This window comes from Mesitornis unicolor, unplaced genomic scaffold, assembly GCF_000695765.1.
Source record: "Mesitornis unicolor isolate BGI_N332 unplaced genomic scaffold, ASM69576v1 scaffold5018, whole genome shotgun sequence".
In the NCBI taxonomy this organism is placed as follows: Eukaryota; Metazoa; Chordata; class Aves; order Mesitornithiformes; family Mesitornithidae; genus Mesitornis; species Mesitornis unicolor.
In genome coordinates, this window is record NW_010201111.1 from 117,500 (window position 1) to 143,995 (window position 26,496).

The window sequence follows — 26,496 nt, forward strand, 5'->3', positions numbered from 1 at the left end:
GCACCTTTTTCACTTTTATAAACGACTGGCAATGGAGCAACCAACCAGCCACTGGGACGTCATCCAGAGCTTTTAAACAACTTGTGGTTTGGTCTCTAGTCTGTCTGCTCAGGCACTCTTCCCATATTCATCATGTTAATCACCCACTTCAGAAATAATGGACATAGGCCAAGGGCAAAATGTTGGTCAATAAACTTTAGCTAATGCAGTTATACCAGAAAAAGAGCAGTGATACAATTCAGTGTTGTGATGTTAAACCAAGACTCAATAGCAAAGCTTCTACAGTAAGCTGAAAACAAATTAACTCTAAATACCTCATAGCAAGAGCACGTACTACCTTGTGTCAGAGACACACGCTCCTCTCCACCTTTACTACCTGACCTTTACTCAACTCCAGTGTTTGCTGTATTTCAGTGATGCTGAAGGTCATATGCTTGTATTTGGATCCATATCCTGAAAAAAAAATGTAAAATCTGACAGCCTTTCAATGTCAATTCCTTTTACGAATGAGATCACTATTTTTTCCTCTGTGCAGAAGGCTTTTTGTATCAGTTCATGTTTCAATTGTTAGAAGCTGCACCAAGTCAACTTCGATCAACTCAAAAAGTTTATTAGAAACAGGAATATTTATTTCTCTGCAGAACCAAAGTAACCCAAAAACCAGAGGAAAAACCCGAACATTCTCAGATGTATTCACTCATATAACTGTATATTTAAGCCTTATAATGATAGGGAAGGAGTTTATAGACTCATTTGTCAGCTGCAAAAAGCTCTTACTTGCATTACTTAAAGAACTAAGTAAAAGGCAGTTTTAGGACTAGCTTTGTGCTAGTCAGGAACTGAGTAGCGAATACAAGCCAGAGTAGCCATAGTGCTATTCTGAATTCCACCAGCTTGTTTTGGTCCTATGGAGCAACTACTCCAACATACCTAGCCTGAGGCAATACTGGATGCACCCCGCTCAAGGATTTTTCTACAAAAGGGAATTTATGGTTGTCATTTGAGACATCCTTCCAACTGCCTTTTACCAACCAGAAAACAACAAAGCAGCTGAGCACTGAGGCTGAAAAATACTAAAGATCACTGATATATACAAAAATCCCATTGGCTTTAGGGACAAATACAGCTCTCCTTAGCCAACATGAATGCCTAGAAAAATCAGTGTACAGACATATAGAAAGGATGCAAATACTTCCTCTCTGGTAGAAGGGCTACTACACAAGCAACTCTGGGCAAATACCATCTTCCTACTCTGTTTTCACTAGGGCTATGAGGAGGTACAGGGAAAGACAACCTCAGGTTCCAAGGCACCTTGGTGGAATAAACCAAAAAATCTTGAGGATATAATTTATTAGCCACATAGATAAAAAAAACATGAAATAAGGGTATAAAGTAGAGCTAGATGCACCCCCTAAAAATGTTATTTCAACAGCACTGCACAGAATGCCTTTGACTCAGTCTTCAGCTCATGCTGACTTGACATCTGTCCCCGTTTTCTTCTCTGCAGACAGTTCTATAATGGCCTTCAGCTCAGCTTCAGAGAACTTAGGGGTCAGTGCCACATTGTCATAATCAAATTCTTCTTCAAGTGAGAATGGTTGAACATCATCCCCTAGTAGCTGCAATGAGGAAAAACAGATACATAAATAATATTGCTCCAAGTGATGATAAGGAAGCTCAAAATATAAACTTCTAATTAATATTTAATTAAACTATTTTTCTGACTCTAGCACTCTCAGCTGATTAAGCTCTTTTTAAGTAAAAGAATAAATTCAATTATTCAATTTGACCTAATTTAAGCCATTTAATGTGCCCTATTTGCACTGTACTGTATCTGAATGAATATCATTAGCTACTTTTGCTCAAGGCAAGGAATGTAAAAACCTCCCTTCTACACATCTTTTACATTCTTGCCACTTGCAGCAGCAGGGCTGTGGGGAGATGGACAAGCTATGTACAGCTACGTTAAATTTCATAGACTGATTCTATATCCTTAATATCTGGGCTAGTATCACATAAAGCTTCAGTGTACATGCATCTGATACTAATGTAACATGCTTCCCAGAACACAGTTTCAGCAAAGGAAATGCTTGGAATGAGCAAAATGACACATAATCAGTTTTCAGACTCTAATAATTTCTTTTCACCATCCCAAAGATATGCGACTGGCTGGTTTGGATTTCTCGCATGACGAACATAGAATCTTACTGCATTTACTCGTATTTGCCTTGTTGACATAGTATAGAGCATTTTTGTATTACTTTTCATCAAAATATCTTTGAGTAAACGCTCTGCCTATAAAATCAAACAGTGAAAATAAAGAACTATAGCTTGCTGCACACTGATAAGGAACTGCAGGGGGCCATGATACAAAAGGTTTACAAAAAGCAGCTACATAAAACAAATTCCAGAGCCACACAGGAGACACATCCTCACTGCCCAAACTGTATAGGAATGCTCTCTATTCTTTGAGCAGTTAATATAAAATGTCTAGAAATATTAATCATGACAAATAATAGCACAATTCCTCAAGGGCTGTGTGTCTCAAAGTTTTAACTACTTCAGTATCAAATCAGCAAAACATTTAAACATGCTTATTTTTTCAAACTTCTGATAAATCCTCAATGAACCAACGACCACTAACAAATCTGAAGCTAAGAATACACTTTTTTTGATGAAAGGGAGAAAAAACATAACACTTATGGTCTCTTCTCTGTTTACAAGGGATCCCACGCAAATTCTGATAACATTTTGTAAGACGCTGTATTGATACAGTTAATGACATCTAAGAAGACAGAGAAGTGGTAGCTGGATTCCTCTCCAGTGGCTGGGAACCACACAGACATGGCAGTGAGCATCTTGCAAGTATCTACATCCTTTATTAATAAACTATAATACTTCCCAATTGATCAGGTTATGTTTTTTGTGGGTTTGCATATTTTTATTAATCATCTGTATTGCTTAATGTTCTACTGACTTGGCTTACATTGGCTTCAATAAATTCTGGAGCATATAAATCATCTTGGATGCAGACCTGTAGACCATGGGCATTTATAAATGAGAAAAACAAACTTTGTAGATAGAGTTGGTCTAGAAACAGAATTCATTCTGCATAGAAAGATTATCTTGCTTATGTCCATAGACTATGCCAGGTTAACCATCATTACCTTTTATAAATAGCATACTCAAGAAATGTTTACATGATACAAACCCTGCACACAAGCTCTCTTTCCCATTAAGGCTAAGGTTAACTCCTTGACCTCCTCATCATATTCATGCCCAGTTTCTTTTTTTCCACAGGCAAAGTCTCTAAAATTCCATGCCAGTAAGGATACCAGCAACTGGGTAACAACTGGAACCAGCAACTGGGGTTCATGACTACTTGTCTTTCCTTTGCAGAAATGCAAAACACTTCTAAAATATGATGCAAGCTGCAAATATTTTTCAGTTAGGTTGGTTGTCACAATATTTGTTATCACATCTGTAACTAAGCTAGGAAGACTTTAAATTACAGTAAGCCTTCATAGAGATTCTACAAAAACAAATCTGTTTTTCCTCTGCCAACATAGTTATGGAAAGTATACACACATTCACTATGCCCTTGCGTTGACCTTCATATCATTCCAGGTACATTTTATGCATGTACAGAGAAATACTGGAAAACCTTTTCTTTAAAAAACTCAACCCCAAAATGCTAACTGAAATTAGATGCCAAAGTAGAACATACTCAACTTCACTGTTAACAATTTTTCTGTTACCCATTCGATGCTTTGAAAAGTTTATTCACATTGCATATTTATCGGTGTTTCAGCTCTCAAACAAGCAGTCAAAGCACTGGGGATTCCTTTTCTGCTTCTTCTCCCAAGGAGCCATGCACTTCAACCTTCCACACAGACAAGCAATCTAAAATTTATGTACTGCAAATGCAATTTTGATCTATTTCGAAAGGAAGACATTTTGCCATAGAACACCGAATCCTCTGAGCCGATCAAGTTCTTATCTTGCTATTTTTGCCTAAGGAGCTGAGAGAAATATATGAATTTCAGGTATCTAATTTAACATCTAATTGAAATCTTTTTGAGACCTCTTTGGGAATAGAATTTTGCTCGATTAGAAAACTGCCAGTTTGCTTAAGATTGCTCCTGTGATTTACTTTCTGAAGAAGAAAATCATTTTCATTTACAGTTCCTGCATGCCCACATTAAAAGGGAAAAGAATGTAATGTTCATATTAAAAACTGAAGTATTTTGCTAGAGGCTGTTTTACAAAGTAATGCTGTAAATAAAACACCTTAAATTTGAGAATTTCAAAACTCCATTAATAATTGGCAACTCAGCTCTTTTTATTAATCTGTGTGGAGTTAGTTAACTGAACAGCTTGTCTCCTTCTTTATTTCTGTGAAATTATTGTACAGTACGATTCACTTGCTCAAATTATGTAATGGATGCACATACAGTCACCAGTGATTTCACTGTCCAGTCAAGGGAAAACTTATTAGTTCAATAGCAATAAATAAAAAAGTAAGGGGAAGATATGTATGCTATTACCTCATATAAGCTTAATATATACTCAGGTACTTGGGAGAAAAAAAATAAGTCTCCCTTGAGCTTGGGGAACTGGATTGGGAGTCAATAAATCTTGACCAGTTTTCCACTTCTGCTTCATCATTCTGGACAAGTCACTCAATCTCTGTGTCTTTACTGGCCTCTGAGAAGATGTAACTCTTCCATCTTCTTTCACTTGGTCAACCCTGTCTTTGAGTTCTTCGCTGATCTTGTTGCATTTATGCATAGAACTTAGCAGAAATAAACCTCAGCCAATGTCTATCAGTAAAACCTTACACCAAAAGAACTCAACAGAAGCTGTCTTTTAGGTTATAGATGCTGCCATTCCACAAATAAAAAGAAAATTATAGGCAAGGCAAATAATTTTGTGAATGCTCAAACTAAAGACAAACAATGGAGAAAGAAGGGTAGAATTCATCCTTCCTAATGCCAGCCATATAAAAATTAGGCTTCTAGATTAAGGTGCCAAGAAATACATTTTAAAAAAGCCAAAAAATGCCCAGCCTGAGAGTCTGCCTGTGGACAGAGATATATTACATCTTACGACAAATACCTACAGCAAGTGGGATTAATAACTTTCTGGGGGTGCTTATCTCCCCCTCTTGATGACAGAAGGACTAAATTAGACTAAATTTAAAGCTGAGGTTAAGTGACATGAACCCCACTTTGAATGCATGTTTATAGTGAGTGGATGGAAAATACGCATTCAACTGCATGCATAGGTGTGCAGGGGGGGAAATAAGAATAAAGACTTTAGGAAGTAAGACATACTGTTAATTTAAAAAAACTATGATGTCTTGTATGAAAGAAAGTATTAAGTAGAAATATCAGAGAATAAATATCTTGGTAGGGAAGGTAAATGTTCCAGGACAACGTACTTCAACCATGGAGTGAATGCTGTTTCAATTTGCAGTGGCCTGTGTGAAGTCATGTATGCAGCCCTGCCGATACTGAAATCCAGGAATGCATTTTTGGTTTATTGTATTAAAACTGGGGCAGAAAGATGAAGTAAGATTGGTGAACAACACAAATAATTTGCTGTGTCATTCACTAAGCCTCTTCCCAACAGCTTTTGACAGAAAAACATTTTCAGGGAGACAAGTTGTTCAACAATTAGCCAAGTTATACATTGGGTCTTAGTAAAGCTGCTTTCTTTAAACTAAATTCATAGCTATACACCTTCCCCTAAAGTCCTCCAAAAATATGTCCACAGGAGAGAAATTTGACACCCTACATTGCACTATTAAGCTAGTTTATTTTTCAGAGGGAATGATTCTCCATTCTGTGTTTTGATGGACACAGAACAGTATCATTTCAAAGCAGAGATGTCTCCAGGAGGGCAGACTTCAGCCTGATTGACAGAGTCCCTTGGGAGGCAGTCCTGAAGGGCAAAGGAGTCCAGGAAGGCTGGACGTTCTTTAAAAGGAAATTTTCAAGGTGCCGGAGCAAGGCCGTCCCAATTGTGCTGAAAGATGAGCTGGTGAAGAAGACCAGCCTGGCTGAACAGAGAGCATTGGCTGGAACTCAGGAAAAAAGTTTATGACCTTGAAGTTTATGACCTGCACTTAAAGGGCAGGCAACTCAGAAGGACAACAAAGGTGTCAGGTGGTTATGCAGGGAGAAAATTACAAGGGCCAAAGCCCAACTAGAATTTAATCTGGCCCAAGTCACCAAGAAGGCCAGTAGCATCCTGGCTTGTATCACAGTGTGGCCAGCAGGTCTAGGGAAGTGATTGCTCCCCTGTACTCAGCACTGCTGAGGCCATACCTCTAATACTGTGGTCAGTTTTGGGGCCCTCACTACACAGAAGACAGTGAGATGCTGGAGTGTGTCCAAAGAAGTGCAATGAAGTGGTGAAGGGTCTAGAGAACAGGTTCTGCGAGTAGTGGCGGAGGGAACTGAGATTGCTTAGTCTAGAGAAAAGAAGGCTCGGGGGAGACCTAAAAGGAGGTTGTAGCAAGGTGGGTGTTGGTCTTTTTACCCAGGTAACAAGTGACAGGACAAGAACAAATGGCCTCAAGTTGTACCAGGGGATGTTTAGACTAGATATTAGGAAAAATATCTTCACCAAAAGGGTTGTCAAGCATTGGAACAGGCTGCCCAGGGAAGTGGTTGAGTCACCACCTCTGGAGGTGTTTAAAAGCCATGTAGACATGGTGCTTAGGGACATATTTTAGTGGTGGACTTGGCAGGGTTAGGTTTGCAGTTGAACTTGATGATCTTAAGGGTCTTTTCCAACCTAAATGATTCTATTATTCTATTTCAGAGAAAATCTTTCTCTTTTTAAACAAGACCTGCCATAAGCAATGCCAGACTTAATTTTCAAGGCAATGAGAATTTGAAGCACTGAGGCATTTTAAAGTGGACCTGTTCAGTCTTGACAGCTATCAGGCCACAATTATATTATCTAAATGCAGGCACAAATATGTGCATAACTCAAGCGAAAGACTGCCTTCATCTTGAGTAGCCTAGCACCAACCAAGTGGTTGTGAAAATCATATATCTTTCTTCTTGAAAAATGCAGCAACCCTTAACCAATGTCATAATACTCAGTTTCTCTTTCATAGCCCAACTTTTCCTCAAATGGAAATGAATTTTGCATGTAGTGGGATCTTCATCTATCTTTTATGAATTATAGTTTAAAGAGTCATATGCAATCCTTCATGAATACTGCAGGCTGCTACAGCTCCCCTTACAACTCCCCTTCTTCTTTGGTTTTATACATAAGTTATCAAATGAGAAAACTATAAAACCTCATTCTAGGTTGTTTTTTGTTATGTGTGTGCCAATGGATATTTCTCAAGGCAAAAAGCCTTGAATTATGTCAATCCTTAGGGAAAAGAGTGAGTATTTTTACTCACAGAATGGTGGGTATTAAAGCTTGAAAGGTCATTTTAGAACATTCACATATTCCCAGAGCAGACTTGCTCCTTATAGTAAAGAGTTTATTGCAAAAAACTAAACACAATTGAGCTCAGGAAAGAAGGTACCAGATGCACTGCTATAACATCAATCCTTCGCTGGTCTCACATCATTTATAAACTTGATTTAAGCCTCAAGGGATGTCAATAAGCATATGAAACTATCAAAACTGGCCCTAAAACTTCAGCTTCTATTGTGGTGATGAAGCACTCAATGGAATAGAAACATCCCCAAAAGTTAATGCTCACACTGATTATTTGGATAGGAAGCTTAATGACTTAAAATAAGCCTGTGAGCAATCCACACCTTCTGTTCCAGTTTGCAAAGAACTGAAAATCTGAGGGAAAATGGCAATTCTAAATTAAACCTTGTACTGATTGTGTCTGATTAAAAGACTCAGACTCCATAATGCAAACCTCTCCACATCAGACCTAGACAATGCAGATCCTCAGCAGCATCTTACTAGAATTCATCTCCAAGAGGACAAACCCCAACTCTGACCACAATATATTCTAAAACCATTTTTTCTTTTAAATGTCATGTTAAAGGGATCATTCACTATCTCCTCTTTGCAGATGATAGTTCCTATATTCAGCCCAATGAGAACTGCAGGATGTTGCATGGTCATGAGATCACTGGAAAATTAAATGGCCCATCACTCCACGTCAGTAATGATTTGTTAAAAGGTTAGGAAGTGCAAGAGTTTACTTGAATATTCTGTAAGTTATACCAATTAAATATTAAAAAGCCCACATACAGTTTGAAGTATTAAAGTACACGTTTTGAAAGTGTAGGGTTATAGAATAGCAGTGTATGAGATAAAATAGCACCTTCCTATTAGAGTGTTTATCTTAATTCTTAATGTATTTAAGAATTAATTAATAATTTAAAAATTAGTAACGCTATTTGTTAACTCATAGCAGTTCCACACATTCCATTTATATCTTTCTGTTCTTGTGGAAATAACAATAGAAGCCAATAGGTGAAAAAATCCACCCCAGACCCTCAATGCTCAAATAAATAATTCTGACCTCATACCTCTTGGGCTTTGCTGTCTGATGGCTGTGGCACTGACAAGGTTCTGAACTTCTGTTGAATAGGCTTTTCAAAAAAGGGTGTACTGCAAGTCACTGTCTGTTCCACCTCTCCTGGGAGAACTAATGACCCTGCTGAATAAAAAATAGTCAACTTTATCTTTCCATTCAATGTATAAATTAGCAAAAACTGTGTAAAATCCTGTAATGCTCAGACACAGACAGAAGCTTGTTAGCCAAAGTGTACTATACTTACTGTTGCATAACATATATTATAGGCAGCTATCTTTAAAACAGATACATGCAGTCCTGAGCTAAAATTCAGATAATAAAATATATGAAAAAATCAAACATGTTTGAAAATAGACAGACAGATTTTCTTGAGGAGACAGAATTAAAAATCTGAATGCAGATGCTCCTAAACTTAAAGAACACCTGGGATTAGATTCATCTCTTTCATAAGAGTCCAGCGCAGAGCCACAAAGATGATACAGGGAGTGGAGCATCTCCCTTATGAGGAGTGGCTGAGGGAGCTGGGTCTCTTTAGCTTGGAGAAGAGGAGACTGAGGGGTGACCTCATTAATGTTTATAAATTTGTAAAGGGCCTTCTTTACTGTAAGGGTGACAGAGCACTGGACCAGGCTTCCCAGGGATGCTGTGGAGTCTCCTTCTCTGCAGACATTCAAAACCCACCTGGATGTGTTTCTCTGTGACCTGGTCTGGGTGATCCTGCTCTGTCAGGGGAGTTGGACTGGGTGATCTTTTGAGGTCCCTTCCAACTCCTAATATTCTGTGATTCTGTGATAACAAAGAAGGAACATCCTGAGCAGAGATGTCCGCAGTAGGAGTTACAAAACACCAGACTGAATCCTGATCTTGCCACTGATAAGCTGGGCAGCCTCATTCAATTCTCTTTTGCTAGAGTTTCACCACCTGTACATTGGGCATAAAGAATCTTTGCAAAGCATCTTAACATTACTCTCCCAAAACTTTACGCAAAAATACCTGGTAGAAATACTAATATTCCTCACTACAGTGCCAGATGACTCTTGTCCAAGGATATTTCATGGACGTTTGTTCCTCCCTGAGCTTTCCAAAAAGCGGTACATCAGAGGACTTCCCTCTTGTGAGTACTGGAGTACTCAGTACTGAGTTCTGGAGTCCTCAACATAAGAAGGACATGGAGCTGTTGGAGTGAGTCCAGAGGAGACCTTATAGCAGCCTTCCAGTACCTGAAGTGGGCCTACAAGAAAGTTGGGGAGGGACTTTTTACCAGGGCATATAGTGATAGGGCATGGGGCAATGGCTTTAAACTGGAAGGGGATAGATTTAGATTAGATATTAGGAAGAAATTCTTCTGTACGGTGGTGAGACACTGGCACAGGTTGCCCAGGGAAGCTGTGGATGCCCCCTCCCTGGAAGTGTTCAAGGCCAGGTTGGACAGGGCTTTGGGCAACCTGGTCTGGTAGAAGGGGGTTTGGATTAGATGATCTTTAAGGCCCCTTCCAACACAGTCCATTCTATGATTCTATGATACCGGGACACAGGAACTTGTAACCTTTCTAAACATGCAGGATTTGGTCCACAGTTCACAAATGCACAGACTTTCTGAATCACTTTTCCTTTACATAATTAAGCAAAACATTCACACTCAGAACTGTGGGTTTGCTTTCTGTGAAAGCTCAGAAGGATATGCCTTAGGTTTAGAAATATCTTTTAACACAAATCAATTTCAGCTCTGCTACAGCACAGATGTGTCCATCTTGTCTCAGTAATGTTTTTATGAAGGAACTTAAAGGGACCATATGGCTTGCAATTCAGTAAAAAGATTATGTAAATCTACCTATTATTTTTGTCTGGCTAATACACAAATTTCTTTACAGCTTTATATATTTTAGTAGCTTGATTTCCACTTGAAATCCCAGAATAATTTTTCAAAGCATTGCTTAAATGTTTGTTAATGGAACCACCAAGAGGGTACATAGATCCAGGCTGAAAAGGAAGAACTGGCAATTATCCGTACCTGCACACTTTCAGCACAGTAGTGGGGTTACAGAACTGTAATTCTCCTGTAAATCTGCATTTGAAAATAATTATTTCCTATCTAGGTCAGAAAAAAATCCATGATCTAATTCTTAATTTCGTTTTCTTCTGGGAATTGTGTACTATTTCAAAGCCATAGGGCTTTGGGCTTGTAAAGTAGAATGCTCTTCAAAAAAGGGCTGAATTCATTCCCTTGCATATCTCATTCCTGGGTTTTTGTCTTTTGGTTCATGATTCACATATAAGTGGTTTGCAGTTTTCATCCCTATTCTCTTGGTTGCTTATATGTAACTCTAGTCATTTATGTGTTTTCAGTACTTGTTTTAGCATAGCATCTGATCTCATTTTGCATAAGTTAGAAAATAAAGCTTTCTGAAAGAACAGTGCAGTCCACAGTTCATATGCTAGGTCTTCGTATGGTCTGTGATTGCTTTTTTTGATTTTTCATAACTTGGATCAGAACTGTTTGTAGGACAGAAGGAAGATGTGAATGCTCATTTAAAGACAATGGCATCTTCTGCTATTGTTTCAAATTTGCACCCTAAATATATACCCTTACTGAAGGAAAGAAAGCCTGGACATCAGGAGATTTGTATCACCTCCTGATATAAACACGGAGTATTTCTGTGCTAAGAGCTTCCTGCCGCTCACTCCACTCCTAAAAGACCGATCTGTGGAGAGAAGATGAGGGGGAAGCTCTGTTATGCAACAGTCTGGCAATGGCTCAGAAAGACGACTCCTAAAAATTAGGACAAGGGAAGGAAATTTATTTTTGCTGTTAGCAAGAAGTGCTTGTCATACTCAGAATGTCAATTCCACTACTGTAAGGCTCATTAGTAATGCAAACAATGTTTCAAATTCTCTTCAATCACCCCATAAGAATGTGGTAATCAACTTTTGTTTGCCAGTAGACATGCCAGAAATGAGCTTTGTCTCTCTGTCCTGGCTGTGTGACAGCATATGAAAGTCTAATCGGTAAATGCTGCTTTCCCTGATAATGTTTAATCAAGAAACTCCTTCAGAGAGAAAAATTAGGGAGTTTTGACAGTCCTCCTTCTCAGTGGGGGCTCCCAGGGGAACTGTAGGTTATTCTAAATTCTAGCTAGTATCTCACAGCTGGTTTAGGCTGATGCTACAGCACTAGTGTATGATGATCTTAATTAAGTTGCTAATTATGTTCTCTGTGGAGGTGATTAATTAGCAACAGAAAAACCTTCGATACTGCCAATGGGACCATATATAGAGATAACTGAGCAGGCACTGATAACAAAAATTTGAGAAGAGATTCTGAAATGCCTCTCTCCTCATATCATGAAGAATCAACTTCCTGGATGATATGGCAGTGAAGTCCAACAACTGTATTCAAGTCTAGCATACTTTAATGAGGTTGTTGCTGGAAACTGACCAATACTCTTCTCTTTAGTCCAAACACACACACACAGACACACAGACACACACACACACACACACAGACACACACAGACACTCAGACACAGACACACACACACACACACACACGAGATCCACAGAAAGTGATTATTAAATCTGTGAACACTATTGAGTTGTGTTTTTTTCCTCATTATGTACTATTGACATTAATTATAAGTACAGAAAGAAAGAATCTATTGGCACAAACGTGATTTGAACTGTCAAGAGCAAAAAAGTTCTAAGTTTTGTCTAAATCTTTAGATAAGCCAAATGATGCCCAGCTATAGATACACTAACACAGGTTTTACCACTTTCGGACACTACATTTCACAAAAATGCTGTTGATGGGGAGCTGAGGAGGGACATAGTGATAATGAAAAAAGTTTAAAAGCTAAATCTTGATGTCTCCTCTGACTGTCAGGCTTCAGCCTGTTAGCCCCAAGAGCTACCTAGTGTGAAATCATCTCAAGGCAGTGTTAAATGGATTGCACAGACTGGAGGAAAAAAAAGAAAGCTATTCACCAGCTGGGGGGATCCCCATACTTGAAGAAATCCACATAACTTAACTCTGAATCCTCTTCCTCAACCTGATTTTTCTTGACATAAATATAGGTTCAAAATATAGATTGAAAGACATATATTATGGAAAATAACAGATATTGATATAATTTGCCTAAATAATTACTTAAATAATCAAGTAGTTATGCTTGGCCTCAGCTTCAAAGTAACAGAGTTATCAGGGTTCTCCTCAACCTCTGTGGGGTTGCTTGTCTATGCAGCCTCACCCATACATTTAATTAGTCCTATTTCAATTTTCTCTTGTATTTCAAAAATAGCACACTCGAGGTCTCTAGGCATGCTTTTTACATATTTTGTACTTTATACAAATATTACCTATTATTACCTAACCATCCTTCAAGCCCTGTAGCAAGTGATTTGTCACCAGTCCCGGAAAGGATTTCTGTTGCCAAAACATAGGTGCTAGGCATTCTCCATATATCTCTGGGGAAAGTCTGATCATCTGTATTGCTGTCTTGAACTACTTGGAGCTACAGATTAAATTCAGTGAGAGGAAGCAATTAAACAGTCCACCATACACACACAGTCTCTAAACGATGCATTAAAGCTATGGTTTAGGGCAGCAATTTTACTTTGCCAATCATGGTTTACTGTGCCAAAGTCCCACAATGCAAAGCATTACCCTGATTTCAGGCTTTCAGCCCAGTGCAGCCCAATGAAAACACCTACAATGAATCTGCATACTGGTCCATACCATGGACTGCTTTTTTTCTGTAAGAAGCAGTTGTGTTCACTCACACCTTAAAAGACATTAGACTTAGGAAAGTAAGTTTAAAAAAAAAAAGGGCGGGGGGTAAGAAAACCCACTAGAATGATTCTTCCAGGACGTCTCCTAAAAAGCATTGGTTTAGATGGGATGTTTTAACACTTTCTGTCATGCTTTTCACACTGTCAAGTTTGAGCCACTTCCCCTTACGTGTAAATACTTACTGTATTAATATACAGTTGATCTGTCCTCTAAAGCTAAACGAAGTATGAAGATAATGAACTGTTGCCAAAAACAGGTAAAGATAAAAGCTTGTGGTAATTATACTAGCAAGGTATGACATTTTTCACTGGTTGTCCTAGCTTGATTTGCCAATGTGAAGTTTTAAATCTATCATTTTTTCTGACATACAGGCAGCAGCATTTTCGAAGGCCAGCAACAGAATGTCTTTCAAATTTGTGTCACACTTTGCCTCACTTAGAAACTAACTGGAATTCTTCAGAATTTATACTTTATTAAGGTGGTCAGTAGGGATAGTATTTTATGTTATTATAACAAACAGAAGCAAGATCATTTTATATTTTAATTTGCATTTTGTTGCTATGGTTTCTACAGGAGTAAGATTATACCTCTCTTATTATGAAGACTATCAAGTGGATTTTGACATGTAAGACAACCATCAAAGTATATGTCTTACTTTCTTCACCTAGAAATCAAGGGGAAATTTTTCATCTTGACTGAATAACTATCTCCACTGAAGAAGCCCCAGGCAAGACCCAGGCTGTGGGTTTCTCAGATAAAAAATAGGATGCTGTTCACTTTCCTTACAGAGTTTAGAAGGAATAATTAGCTTCTGGCTATGCAGTGTTGCAATGTTATAAAGTACAATCTAAATGCTTAATGTTGTTAGTGAGCACTGCTGATTGCTCAGGGGTTGATACGACCTCTTTCTGCACTGAGGCAGTCTGAGGAGGGAGTTTGTGCAGGAAGTGCTGTCTCATGGGAAGAGCTGAGGAGAGCGGAGACTGAAAGCTCAAAGACTGAAGACTCAAATGTCACATAAAAAGTGAGTAGTTAGCACACTGATAATCTATAGTAGTGGTGGTATAACATTATGTTTATTGTTTTTATAATGATCAATAAAAGCACTAACTGAAAGGTTTTCCCAATGTGACTTGCATGAAGTGCTATTCAGATAGTATAAGCAGATGATCATTTTTGTAATTCTCATTCAAATGCAGTCTGTTTTACTACGGGTTTCTAAACATATGTGATTAACATTTACTCTTCCACGCACACAAATACACAGAAAATGACTGAAAAGCCTGGGGAGAGGCCAGGTCTGGCACAGTCCAGAAACTGGCAAGTTATCCCCAAGCTCTGGCAGAACTCTTCTTTCCTCACTGCCCTGCTTGGCATATTAGTTTTGAGCTTATTTCTCATCATACAATTTGTGGCCTGTTTTGAATCAGACACACCTAACAATACTCCAATGCACTAGAAACAGACAATTCTCATTTCATTATGACACAAGCAAAATGTGGGTTTAGGCTTCCACCAGTGAGGCACCTTTTTTTTAAAAAGTATTACCAAAATTTAAGACATAAACACAGAACAGCGTCCTATCAAGGGAAAAACGGGCACGTATGAACACTGTGCTCAAGAGAAATCTTTGATGTCTGTACCTGATACAGGACTGTTATCTTACTCCCTCTTTGATGAAATGCCCAGGCTGAAGAAAGAATATTTTCTGTAAACCTGATTTATGTTGGTTTATTATTTTCTTATGAGTTACCAGCAAGCTCCAAATATTCATCAGCTGGAAGTCTTTCAGCCCTCTGACTACATAGGAACTCTGCACATACAGAAAGGAAAGACTAATCAAATCTTTAACAGATTAGACAGACTAATCAAATGGCAAAACCAAGGAACTGAGGACCAAAGTCCTGCTCTGTAACAGCTTCTTTCAGTGACTTTAGGCAAATCCCTTAATTTGTGTGGCTGGGGTTCTTTGTGCAGTCACAGGTATAGATGAGGAAAATACATTTAATCACTAAAAGGTCATCAATTCTGGAGGTAATAAAGACCACACAAACGCCTATGACAGACAAATAACTATGGACACTAGGTTTCTATTTACCCTTTGGAGTTGGGTGAGCTAAAATTATTACAGATGTACGGAACAGTTCAACACAACTCAAAATGCACGTAATTGGAATTCTTAAAGTTCACTGTGAATTCAAAACTAGTCTAATCTATTTTAAGTCCAGGTTGAAATAATTTTAATAGGTAGAGACAACATTTCCATTAAATTTTTTCACTTCATGGAACACTTCATGGCTTCTTCACAGCCATGTTACTTTGTGGAGAAACTTTTGTAATCAAAATAATTTCAGTACAAAATAGAAGTGCAGGAAAATGTAGAAATGTTGCTATCAGGAAGTGTCCTGTACTTTGGAAAAATCTTGAAAAAAACTAACTGTTCATCAGGACTCAGTATAATAAATATTCCTTATAATTTATTGTCTCATTTCCTCTTAAGAGTGAGGAAATGAGTATTTTAATTTGGGGAAACTGGGCAATTTGGGGAATCTTCCAGCAATAGAAGAACTGAGGAGAAAGGTATTTTTCAGAGGAGAAATGGTGCTTTAAACAACATCCATACATTTGCATCCAAAACCAGACAACGACAGTGAACATGAAGGGGTGGGGGAGAACGTACCACTACATGTCTTATCACCTGTGTCTGTATCTTCCAAATCTAAGTACTTGTCCACCTGCCGTAAAAAACCCAAATTGGAAAATAGATTAAAATGTATTAATTCCATTTCTTATAGTACAATTCAGAGCAAATTAAAAAAATAGCATTACACTGTCTCCTTTATCTTCTCCATTCTCTCCTGCATTTTTCCAAGAAAGTATATGAATTTTCTTTGAAATGCATAACCCAAAGGAAATACTTTTAAATATAGGCAAAGAATTGCTGCCAAAATTGCTGCGTATCAACTACAGTGATAGGAAAGAAGCTCAAGATGTACAGCAACTTTTTCAGGAACTTAGTGAGAAGATGGAGAAGTAAAATACTTTCGTAGGAAGAAGATACACGATAAATTACTTTTCAGTTTTGCAAGCTGACTGCATATGGCACAGAGACAATACAAGCTGTAGGCAAAGCACAGCTTGACGCTGTTTTGGTACTAATGGTGAGCTGAATGGGAAATAATAAAGCTCAGAATTATTAAATTTTTAATACTTCATCTGGGACACTGCACTACTGTTTTATCAGGCTGATGTCCCTTCAAAATGGTCTAAACTATCTAAAACATACCACAAGAAAAGACATTTGTTATTTCAGGTAGCACTCTGAATAGATGCATAGGGTAAGAGTGAAAGGCCTTTCCCAGCCTATGTGCAAATAGTGTTACCATGGAGGATTTACTGTATGCACTGAGTAGGCTTCTGTGTTTCCATACAGTAATTCCATGCTCTTAGACAATTTTTCCAACCTGATTTGACAACATTCTCATCAGCACTTACATAACCTTTACACTTTAAAAGTACATACTCATTAACATTTGAAAAAAATTTCGGATTGCAATGCTCTCATCCTTCTTTCCCACAGATGGGAAAGAAATACATCAACAAATTGCAAGTACATTGTAAATGAGTAAAGCAAAAATCAGTCACCTTCTACTTATAATTCTTATTTTGAAGAAAATCAAAGAAAACCTCACCTTCACTCTTTCAGACAGACTGAGACCACTTCCATTAGAGTCACCAGCTTTCCAGCTCTCATTCATCAATGTCTGTAGATAGATAGGCAGAAATACTTACATGCATGAAACAGAACCAAAATCACAGACAAAGCTCCTACTGATCTACATATACAGATCCTTTACTGTGCATTTGAATTGTTTTTAAAACTGAATGCAATGCTTCTGAAAATAGAATGTATACAGGTAATTCTCTGAAGTCCTACACAGGACCAGGCTGAAGCAAGTGGAACAAGAGTGTAAGTAATCACGACGTGCCTAAAAAGCAGCATTTAGAACAGAAGCATTGTGTTCAGTTTTTTTCTCTTTCCTTTCCTTGGGGCAGGTTTAAAGGTTACAGTGGCTAACTTACTGCATTACAGCCTCCTCCTGCTACAACGTTAGCAAGTTTTCTGATGCATTCTCCTATTACTGTATTTGTTTCTTAAGCTGCTAATGTGAGAAAAAATGTGCAGCCATGCCTGAAACATTTTCTTTCTGTAGCAACAAAAACAAGTATTAATATGTTCCATTAAATAAAGGATAATGGAAGTTACACATTGCTTTATGGGGCAGAAAGCCAATTCAAAGTGGCTAAAGTAAGACACCTAAAGGCAGTCTATCACAATGAGGCAACCATATTCTTCATGAGAAAATGGCAAAAAGATTACTGTCATTCTTACTATACAAGCAACTGACTGAATGTGATTGTTTTAAAAGCCTTGCTTGATTCCACCTCAAAGGCATGTGCTAGTAGAGAGGAAAATGACAGCTTGTGCTCCTTTTCCTAGACCTGGTAGGGCCATCATTTGAAGGCACTTAAGTGTGTTGTGCTGTGTACTGCACAAAATGACTTGCTACTTCTTTTTTAATAAAAAGTTTAATGAAGGGAATTTTTGAGTACAGGCTAGATCACAGCTTAGTTATTTGTTATTCAAGCAGGAGGGCAGAAGTTCTTAACAAGTGGACTCGTATTTCCATCGCGCTCTCTCCAGATGATGTCTGTTGTTTTCCTATTCCTACACATTAAATCCCTAATCTCATATGTTTCAGAAGATTAAAAATGCCTCTGGCCTGCCTACTGTTTGCTTTAGAATAGCTGAAGCAATCTAGCTTCGGTAACACAGAATTCAGTACTTGCTAAAATCGCCAAGAAACAAAATAAATCTGTGCATGCTGGCATCCATACTCTCAAGACTTTTTCATTTTTGCCAACCTCTGCTGTTAACTGCAGTCTTCAGTCAAAGCACTACAAAGGTCCTTGTGGGGAGCCTTACTTACTGGTCAGATTACGGCAGTTTTTCAGTAGAGCAAATGCCACTGCCAAACATGATCCCTGCAGGTACCTTTGTAAGCATTACTCTTAGGTAGTATTTTAAATATTTGCCTTGGATGGGATAAATACCACTAGCCTCTAACATTTGGACAGTATATCTTCCCGTATTTTCATCTGTTTGAATGTGGAGCTTGTCCACATGGACAAATGTTAACTCATTACCTTATTCTCATTTGGCATCTGTTGTGGATGAGACACCCACATTTCTTTGCTTCTTCCAGGTAAGCCATCTTGTTTACTTCTCTCTGATAATTCAGAAGCAGAAAATGTTTTTCTTAGGGAGTCCACTTTCCTTCCTTGAACTGTTTTCCCCTCTTCCTCTGCAAGGAGAATCACAGCAGATCAGATAACATAATGTACTATCCTACACATTCACTTTTCCTCTCATGCTCAGAGCTTCCACATGCATCATTGTATACCTGCATTTGGCAGTCTTTATCATAAAACCAAATATGCAGTTTAAACTTCAAGTGCACAGAGTATCACCTATTCCTTAATACTTAAGAATTCTTTGTCTCAAAAGCTTATCCAATATACAGAAAACTTAGTAAAATAACCCAACAGCTGAAAATACACAAAAAAAAGCAAGACAGTAAGTAAGGATACACATTGTTTGTTTAAATGCTCTCTGAATGCTGCACAAAATGGCACATAACACTTGTGTACATGCCTTCATCTGGCACTGCAAACACCAGCGCATATGAAGAGAGTCTCTTCTTTGAAACGCTGCTATAAACCCTACAGCAAGTGCACGCACTCAGTAGAGCTATTTTAGATGTACATTTTTAGAATTAAAACCAAAAACCCCGCTTCATTTGCCAACACCAACATACTGATTTAAATATCATTGGCATACTGCTGTTTGTTAGCCTGATCCAAATAACAAATATTTACACAAAAATTTGCCCACCCAGTCAGACTGCTGATACAGAGAGGAAATCAAATAGGTAATAAGCTAAGTCAAGAGCATAGTATAGCTGTTAAACACCGAAAGCAGCAGTGTTTAACACTTACAGGTCTGGTTTTAAAAGTTCAGCAACTGTGCTTATCTTAAGCTGTTCAAGTACATTTATTTTTCACATAACTAACCAATGCTGTAGCTTCTTATCAAGCACAAGAAAGGACTCTGATTTTGAACACAGTATTGCAACAATCTCATCCAAAAATGGTGTAGTTCTTATATTGACTGCCTCAATATCTTGGCATCACCCTATTTACACTGACTACACAGCCCAGATCATGTCCCCTGTGTGTGAATCTCACAACTATTAGAGCAAAGGCCCACATTGTCTAGTATAGAAGTGACCCTTGGCAGAGCTGATACTGGCTGTGAGTCTGCCCAGGGCCAGCACCCACAGAGCTCTCAGGTGTCCATGGGCACCACTGCCAAAATCTCCACCAGTCCAGGACCATGTGATGAGATGCACTGACAGCTCCTATAAGCTAGCTCTGATTGGAATCAAACTAACAAACAGCAGTATGCCAGTGATCTTTAATTGCCAGAAGTTTAGGTCCTGAGATTAAATATTAAATACAGATGTTCAAGCAGGGTTTGTTCCCTTATAAGATTCCTTTGGTCATAAAAGACAGACTGGAAAAATATTTAGCCAGTGTACTGACAGAAAATTGGAATAATTTCTCTCGTGTTTATTTTATACATCAATAGTGGCTAATTGGGCCCTCACTGAAAATAGGGAAGTATTCAGAAACAGAAATGAGGCTTTCAATGGTAGCTTGTGACATCCTTCAGACCCTTAACAAATCTTTAGACAAGGGCAAAGTTAAAACAGCTACTAGCCAGGTCCATGGGTACAGAGCAGCCAGAAGAATTAGGATACAGCTAGGTGACCACCAGATGAAATCTCAACAGTATAGACTGGACCTAGGAGCTGATCACAGATCAGGACAAGCGTGTGCACGGAAGTATGGATTTCTGAACCCATGCTGAATAGGCTTTTTTCCTACACCATGGCAAAAACTAATCATGCCCAAAATAAAAATGCAGAACTTTTTTATTTTAAAAGTCCCATTATAAAATACGGAACAGCAACAGAACAATCAATTAACTTCACACCACATGTCCTTAGTGAAAAATAAATGCTCATTTAACAGAGTTTCTTGGGTTTAGTTTGAAAAATCTCCTTTGTAACAATAAGAAACACTGTAGTGCATTTCCAAAGAAAAATTATATGTTACAGGCATTGAAGTAATTCTTGTGGAGAGTTTTAATTATGCCCTTGGGGTTACTACATTGAGCCATCCACCAAAGAGTTATAAATCCCTAGGGACAGCTCTGTGCTACAGTTATGATGACACATGGTAACTGCCCAGCTGGCAGTCTGGGCATAACCTAAAGTCCACGCTCTCAAGAGTCAAGGTTCATAGCAAGTAAATTGCACCAGATCAGAGCAACCTGGCAAACAGATTTGAATACTAAGATCACAGATGGATCCTCTGAAAAATTCCTAAATCCCAGGTCTCTTGATATATCGACATCTGGCTTCTCCCTGCTTTTTTAGGAGTGCTTTCCTAAAACAGTATTTGGAAACAGCAGTACGTATGGGCAATCTCTTCTTCCTACACACTCTCTTTTTCAAGACATGGAAATGAAGCAGTATTACACAGGAAACCCTCTTTTAAATTCTTGACAGGTAAAATGGCCACCCACTGTTTAAAGACATTTTTAATGTCAATCTACTTTATAGTAAGAACTATGTTGACCAGCTCAAAAAGCTTCAATCTTTTGTCACTGTAGTGGTAAAACAGGACGGATTTCCTGTTTTATACTAAGAACTGACAAGTTAGATATTAAAGACTTACAAGCCACAAAAAGATATTAATGTATTTTAGCATACGTGCATACTAGCAAATTATACAGCCAAACATGTGCACACCTATAGAGTAACAATAGAGACTGAGGACTCAGTATGCCCCCTATACACATCAGGAGCCTTCATGTATGAGAAGTGAGAAAAAGCTTCTAGAAGCCATACACTTGTCCCAGCCAGACAAACAGTGAGAGGCAAAAAGCATCGTCAATGGGAATGACCAGCAATAGAATTCATAGAGCTGATGACAGGCTCTGAATAAACATGATATTCCTGCTTGGATACCACTGTGGTCATTCTTCCAGGATATAAATCATATCATCCTTATTCAAAATACAGGTTCTAAATTCTCCAAAAAATATATTATCACTTTTAGCATCAAAAGACCTATGACACATAGTTGGGCAGTTATAATTAGGCAGTACACATGAGCTGACAAACTTATTTTATTAGGTTATATATTTTCTGGACAGCTGAGCTATTGTCATAGTTAAAAAGCTAGATAGATTAAATGAGCTAATAAGAAATCAAGTGCATTCACAGTATTTATGTGTCATTTTCCAACCTCCGGCTACAGTTAGAAGCACTGTCCCTTTTCCTAAGAGATCCGTCATAAACTGCTGTCAGAACCTTTTTTTCCATTTAAGACGCTGCAGAGTTATTGTGTTATAGAATATTAAACATTACATCTGATGAAACACTCACAACTGCAATGTGACACCAGATTCATGACTATGAGTGAAGAAAAATTCAGAACGAAAAGAAAATGTCTAAGCAACTCAAAGCCACTAGGAAATGTATGCTGCAGACAGAATATCAGCTGTGCAACCATGTGCATAATGAGGCTATGCCACAGAAACTGGAAGGGGGGAGGTGAATCAAACATTACATTGCTAGCCTCAACTATGGTCCCTCAGGGCCAGTAAGATCCACCTTCAGATAGCCAAACTACTGGTACCTATAGTTTCTAAATGTATGAATCAGACAACTCTCTTGAAGCAGTAACAGTATGACCTTAAAAATATTATTAAAAACACACATAAATTGTTCTAAACTTAAACAAACTACCATCTGTAGAGAAGTATCACAGCTGTGTTCCTTTGACAGTGTTCTGAATTTCACAGAACCATAGAATCTTCAAGGCTGGAAAAGACCTCTAAGACCATCAAGTCCAACTGTCAACCGAACACCACCGTGCCCACTAAACCATGTCTCCAAGTGCCACATCTACATGTTTCTTTGAACATGGTGACCACCACTTCCCTGGGCAGACTATTCCAATGCTTGAGCACTCTTTCAGTAAAGAATTTTTTCCTAACATACAATCTAAACCTCCCCTGGTGCAACTTGAGGCCATTTTGTCTCAACCTATCACTAGTCACTTCAGAGAAGAGACCAACACCAAACTCACTACACTCTCCTTTCAGGCAGTTGTAGAGAGTGATAAGGTCTCCCCTCAGCCTCCTCATCTCCATACTGAACAACCCCAGCTCTCTCAGCCTCTCCTCATAAGACTTGTGCTCCAGACCCTTCACCAGCTTCATTGCCCTTCTCTGGACATGCTCCAGTGCCTCAATGTTCTTCTTGGAGTGTGGGACCCAAAACTGAACACAGCATGCAAGGGGCAGCCTCACCAGTGTCAAGTACAGGGACACGATCACTTCCCTGCTCCTGCTGGCCACACTATTCCCGATGCAGGCCAGGATGCTCTTGGCCTACTTGGCCACCTGGGCACACTGCTGGCTCATGTTCAGTCGCTGTCAACCAGCACCTCAGGTCCTTCTCCTCCAGGCTGCTCTCCAGCCACTCGTCCCCAAGCCTGCAGCGCTGCATGGGGTTGTTGTGACCCAAGTGCAGGACCCAGCACTTGGCCTTGTTGAACCTCATACAGTTGGCCTCAGCCCATTGATCCAGCCTGTCCAGGTCCCTCTGCAGCGCCTTCCTATCCTTGAACAGATCAACACTCCCTCCTAATTTGGTGTCATCTGTAAACTTACTGAGGGAGCACTCAATCTCCTCTTCCAGATCACTGCTAAACATATTAAACAAGACTGGCCCCAAAGCAGCCCTGGAGAACACCACTTGTGACCGGTCTTGTATTGGACTTAACGCCATTCACCACAACTCTCTGTGCTTGGCTGTCCTGCCAGTTATTCACCCAGCAAAGACTAAACCTGTCTAAGCCATGAACCACCAGCTTCTCCAGGAGGATGCTGTGGGAGACGGTGTCAAAGGCTTCACTAAAGTCCAGGTAGACAACGTTCACAGCCCTTCCCTCATCCACTAGGTGGCTCAATTGGACATAGAAGGAGACCAGGTTGGTTAAGCAGGACCTACCTTTCATGAACCCATGCTGGCTGGGCCTGATGCCCTCTGGTTGTCCTGCACATGCTGTGTGAGCACACTCAAGATGAACCACTCTATAATCTTCCCAGTACAGAGATCAGGCTGGTAGGCCTGTAGTTCACCAGATTTCAACCATTTCTGTCCTTACTTTTGAAGTAAGAAAGATCACATTCAAACCAGCAAGAGGATCATTCTGCCTTACCCCTGACTACGTGATAATTGACTCATTATGCAGAGTCACACTTCTCAACCTGTCAAGACTCAAATGTCTGGGTCTTTACATCACTGGCCTTTACAACATGTGACAAAAGTCCAAAATAAGGGACACAAACAGAACAAAAAGTAGCAGAAGAAAAAAGCTGAAATGATGGAAAGATTCACATATTCTACAGACATTTTTTTCATTCTTACTTTGTAGAAATTCCACTGTCAATACCTTAACAATGAATTAATAAGCCAGGACTCCAGAAAAGTAAATCTGAGTCTCTCAAGAGCAGTACCCATCATAATTGTGTGTGACTGAAAAGTATATTGCAGACTTCAAAAACATATTTCTCTCAGAAAGTATATCCGGCTTGATAATTCTTTTTCTCTTCCACTGTCTTCTATATTGTTTAAAACTCTGTTTTCCAATTTGGAAGGGAATCTTTTGACAATGTCTGCTGATCACACACATATTTCAAAGACTGATGGAGTCACTTATCACAAAGCCAGAGAAAAGACCTACTGGGATTATCAGGAAAAGCTTCATGTCAGTGAAACCTATTAGATGAAATAGTAGCCACAGAAGAATGATAAAAGTATCATGGACTGAAACATTTCAAATCCAGATCATATGTAGCAATCAATAACATACTGCAGAAAAACTGGCTTGGGATAATACACTGAACAAAACAATGCAAAATGCCAGGTATTTCCCACCCTTTTTCAATTCAATGAATGCATTCCAAAACCAAAAACTGAGTGAGAATGAGAAAAAGGCCCCTTCATATATAAAAAATATAGAGCGAAGTAACTACTCTAAGTTCCACTTTACTTCTTTGTCCTCAAAATGCTGGGCTGAGGGCCAGGAGAAGGCCTGTGAATCCCCTAAATCCCTTCCAAGTTATGCTTTGTTGGAAAACCTGGGATCCAAATAATACAGAGACTTTGTGCAGGACATCTGAACAAACAGTAATTTTCCTCGCAGTAGCGTGGTAACCGTCTTGCTCAGAGGTCACGAGTACAAATTTCATGTTCTTTCGCTATCTCCATTCTTCAGACACATCACCAACAAACAGCTACAGTTAAAAGAACAAACCCTGTCACTGAAATGTTTCCATAAAACATAACTTTGAGATGTTAAAAGACTGCAACATACTGTGGAAGAAGTACCTGTATTTACCTATGTGCAACTATGTAAATCACTGTGGTGCTGAGTTCAATTACCCTAAATGCCAAGCTGTAAGAGGAGAAAAGATATTTCAAGGCCAAAAATTGAATTTGTTAGGAAGATAATTTTTAAAGCCTTCTATTTCTTTTTGATAATTCAATCAAACCAGATCCCAGATTTTCCACAGTAACCCAATCAAAACTTGCAGCTTCCCTATGCTTGCATATTGCCCAGCTGAGAACAGAATATCATTTTTTATTTTAAAGATACTTAGCCTAGAAAATCTGCTCTGATTTACATTCTCAAGCTATCATCCTGTTTCCATGTATCTAAATTTATAAATCTCTATAAATCTATGCAGTTTGTCCAACATTCATGACAAAAAGCCCAAGTATCCCATACAATAAGTACATAAAGGATTTCTGTATTCGGGTCCTATATGCCTGTCCGTAAGTAAGAGCAGTACAGGTGCAACTCGGGCACCTAAACTTCATGATGTAGTGCTGGTTTAAGAGTCTTAGGGCATCTTGCCTAGCCTCCTGCTGCCACTCAGAAAACCAGTGGAGGTTCCACAGAGACTGTATCATGTCTGCCACCACTTGGTATCTGAATTGTCTATCCCCTAGCTATTTGAATTCCTAAAATCCCATTCCAAACTTACTAAACCAAAATCCTCGCTAATTTCGATGATGGTGATCTCACAGTAGATCCGAGCAAGCAGAGCTATTCTGTCAAACTAACTCGATCTACACAGCAGAGAAAATAACAACTTACTTGTCTAATTGTGCAAACTCGTATCTGTAACACACCTTGAAAGTCCAATATGCCAAACATCGCTGTCTACCATTTCTACATCTCACTTCCCATTAACAAGGGGATTTTTGCTGCTGAATTCCCTTTTCTTCACTGCAGTGTAATTCACTCATGCCTGTACAATTCTTTCCTTTTTACACCAGAACAGATTAAGCTAGTGCAGCCTTTTCCCCTAATGTTTTTGATCTTACCTGGACTAAATGACAAATAATCAGCAAAAAGTACTGTTTACCTTTTTTTTCCCCTTTAACAAAGGTCTACTTTTACTATTACCATAAATGGGCTTGATTCATTTCTCAGAAATGCAAATTTCCAAAGGAAACTTCACTACACCATGTCCTCAGCTAGGATAAATATGTATTCTGTGCACTGGGACAAGCAACTTCAGTGGAACTATTTCTGACTGAAAAGGGTAAAATCTTTAAGTCCCAATTATTACTTTTGACTGCCATTTCTGGATACTTCCTTTACTGTAGTATGTTTCAAAACCAGACAGGAAAGGGCTTTTTTTGTACATGCTCCTTCAGGGGAAAAACAAATGACTGTTGCTCTTAAGTGTATTTCAGTCACTCTCACGTACCTGCTTCAGCTTAATGTGCAGATTTCTTCAAAACTAACTCAGCTCTTAATTTTCAAAAGTTTAACTGTTCTTTTACTGTAACAGTATATTTTCCTTTTTCCTTAATGGAACCTATATGATCTGGTTTTATGTAGTGCTTATCTGTATTAATATCTATGCCACTGTCAGTGTTAGAAAACGAGCAATATTTCC

At 38.7% G+C, this 26,496-nt stretch overlaps 1 protein-coding gene across 1 annotated transcript in view; it reads right to left on the minus strand.

Moving 5' to 3' along the window:
* Nucleotides 1-1,466: 1,466 nt before the first annotated feature.
* LOC104544952 (chromosome unknown open reading frame, human C11orf74) overlaps nt 1,467-26,496 on the minus strand; it is a 31,870-nt gene continuing 6,840 nt past the window's right edge. The window contains exons 2-6 of the mRNA XM_010189963.1: nt 18,528-18,685; nt 17,012-17,083; nt 16,000-16,054; nt 8,526-8,656; nt 1,467-1,619 (exon numbers count right to left, since the gene is read on the minus strand). Coding sequence (XP_010188265.1) covers nt 1,467-1,619; nt 8,526-8,656; nt 16,000-16,054; nt 17,012-17,083; nt 18,528-18,685 — 569 coding nt within the window. The remainder of the gene's footprint in view (nt 1,620-8,525; nt 8,657-15,999; nt 16,055-17,011; nt 17,084-18,527; nt 18,686-26,496) is intronic.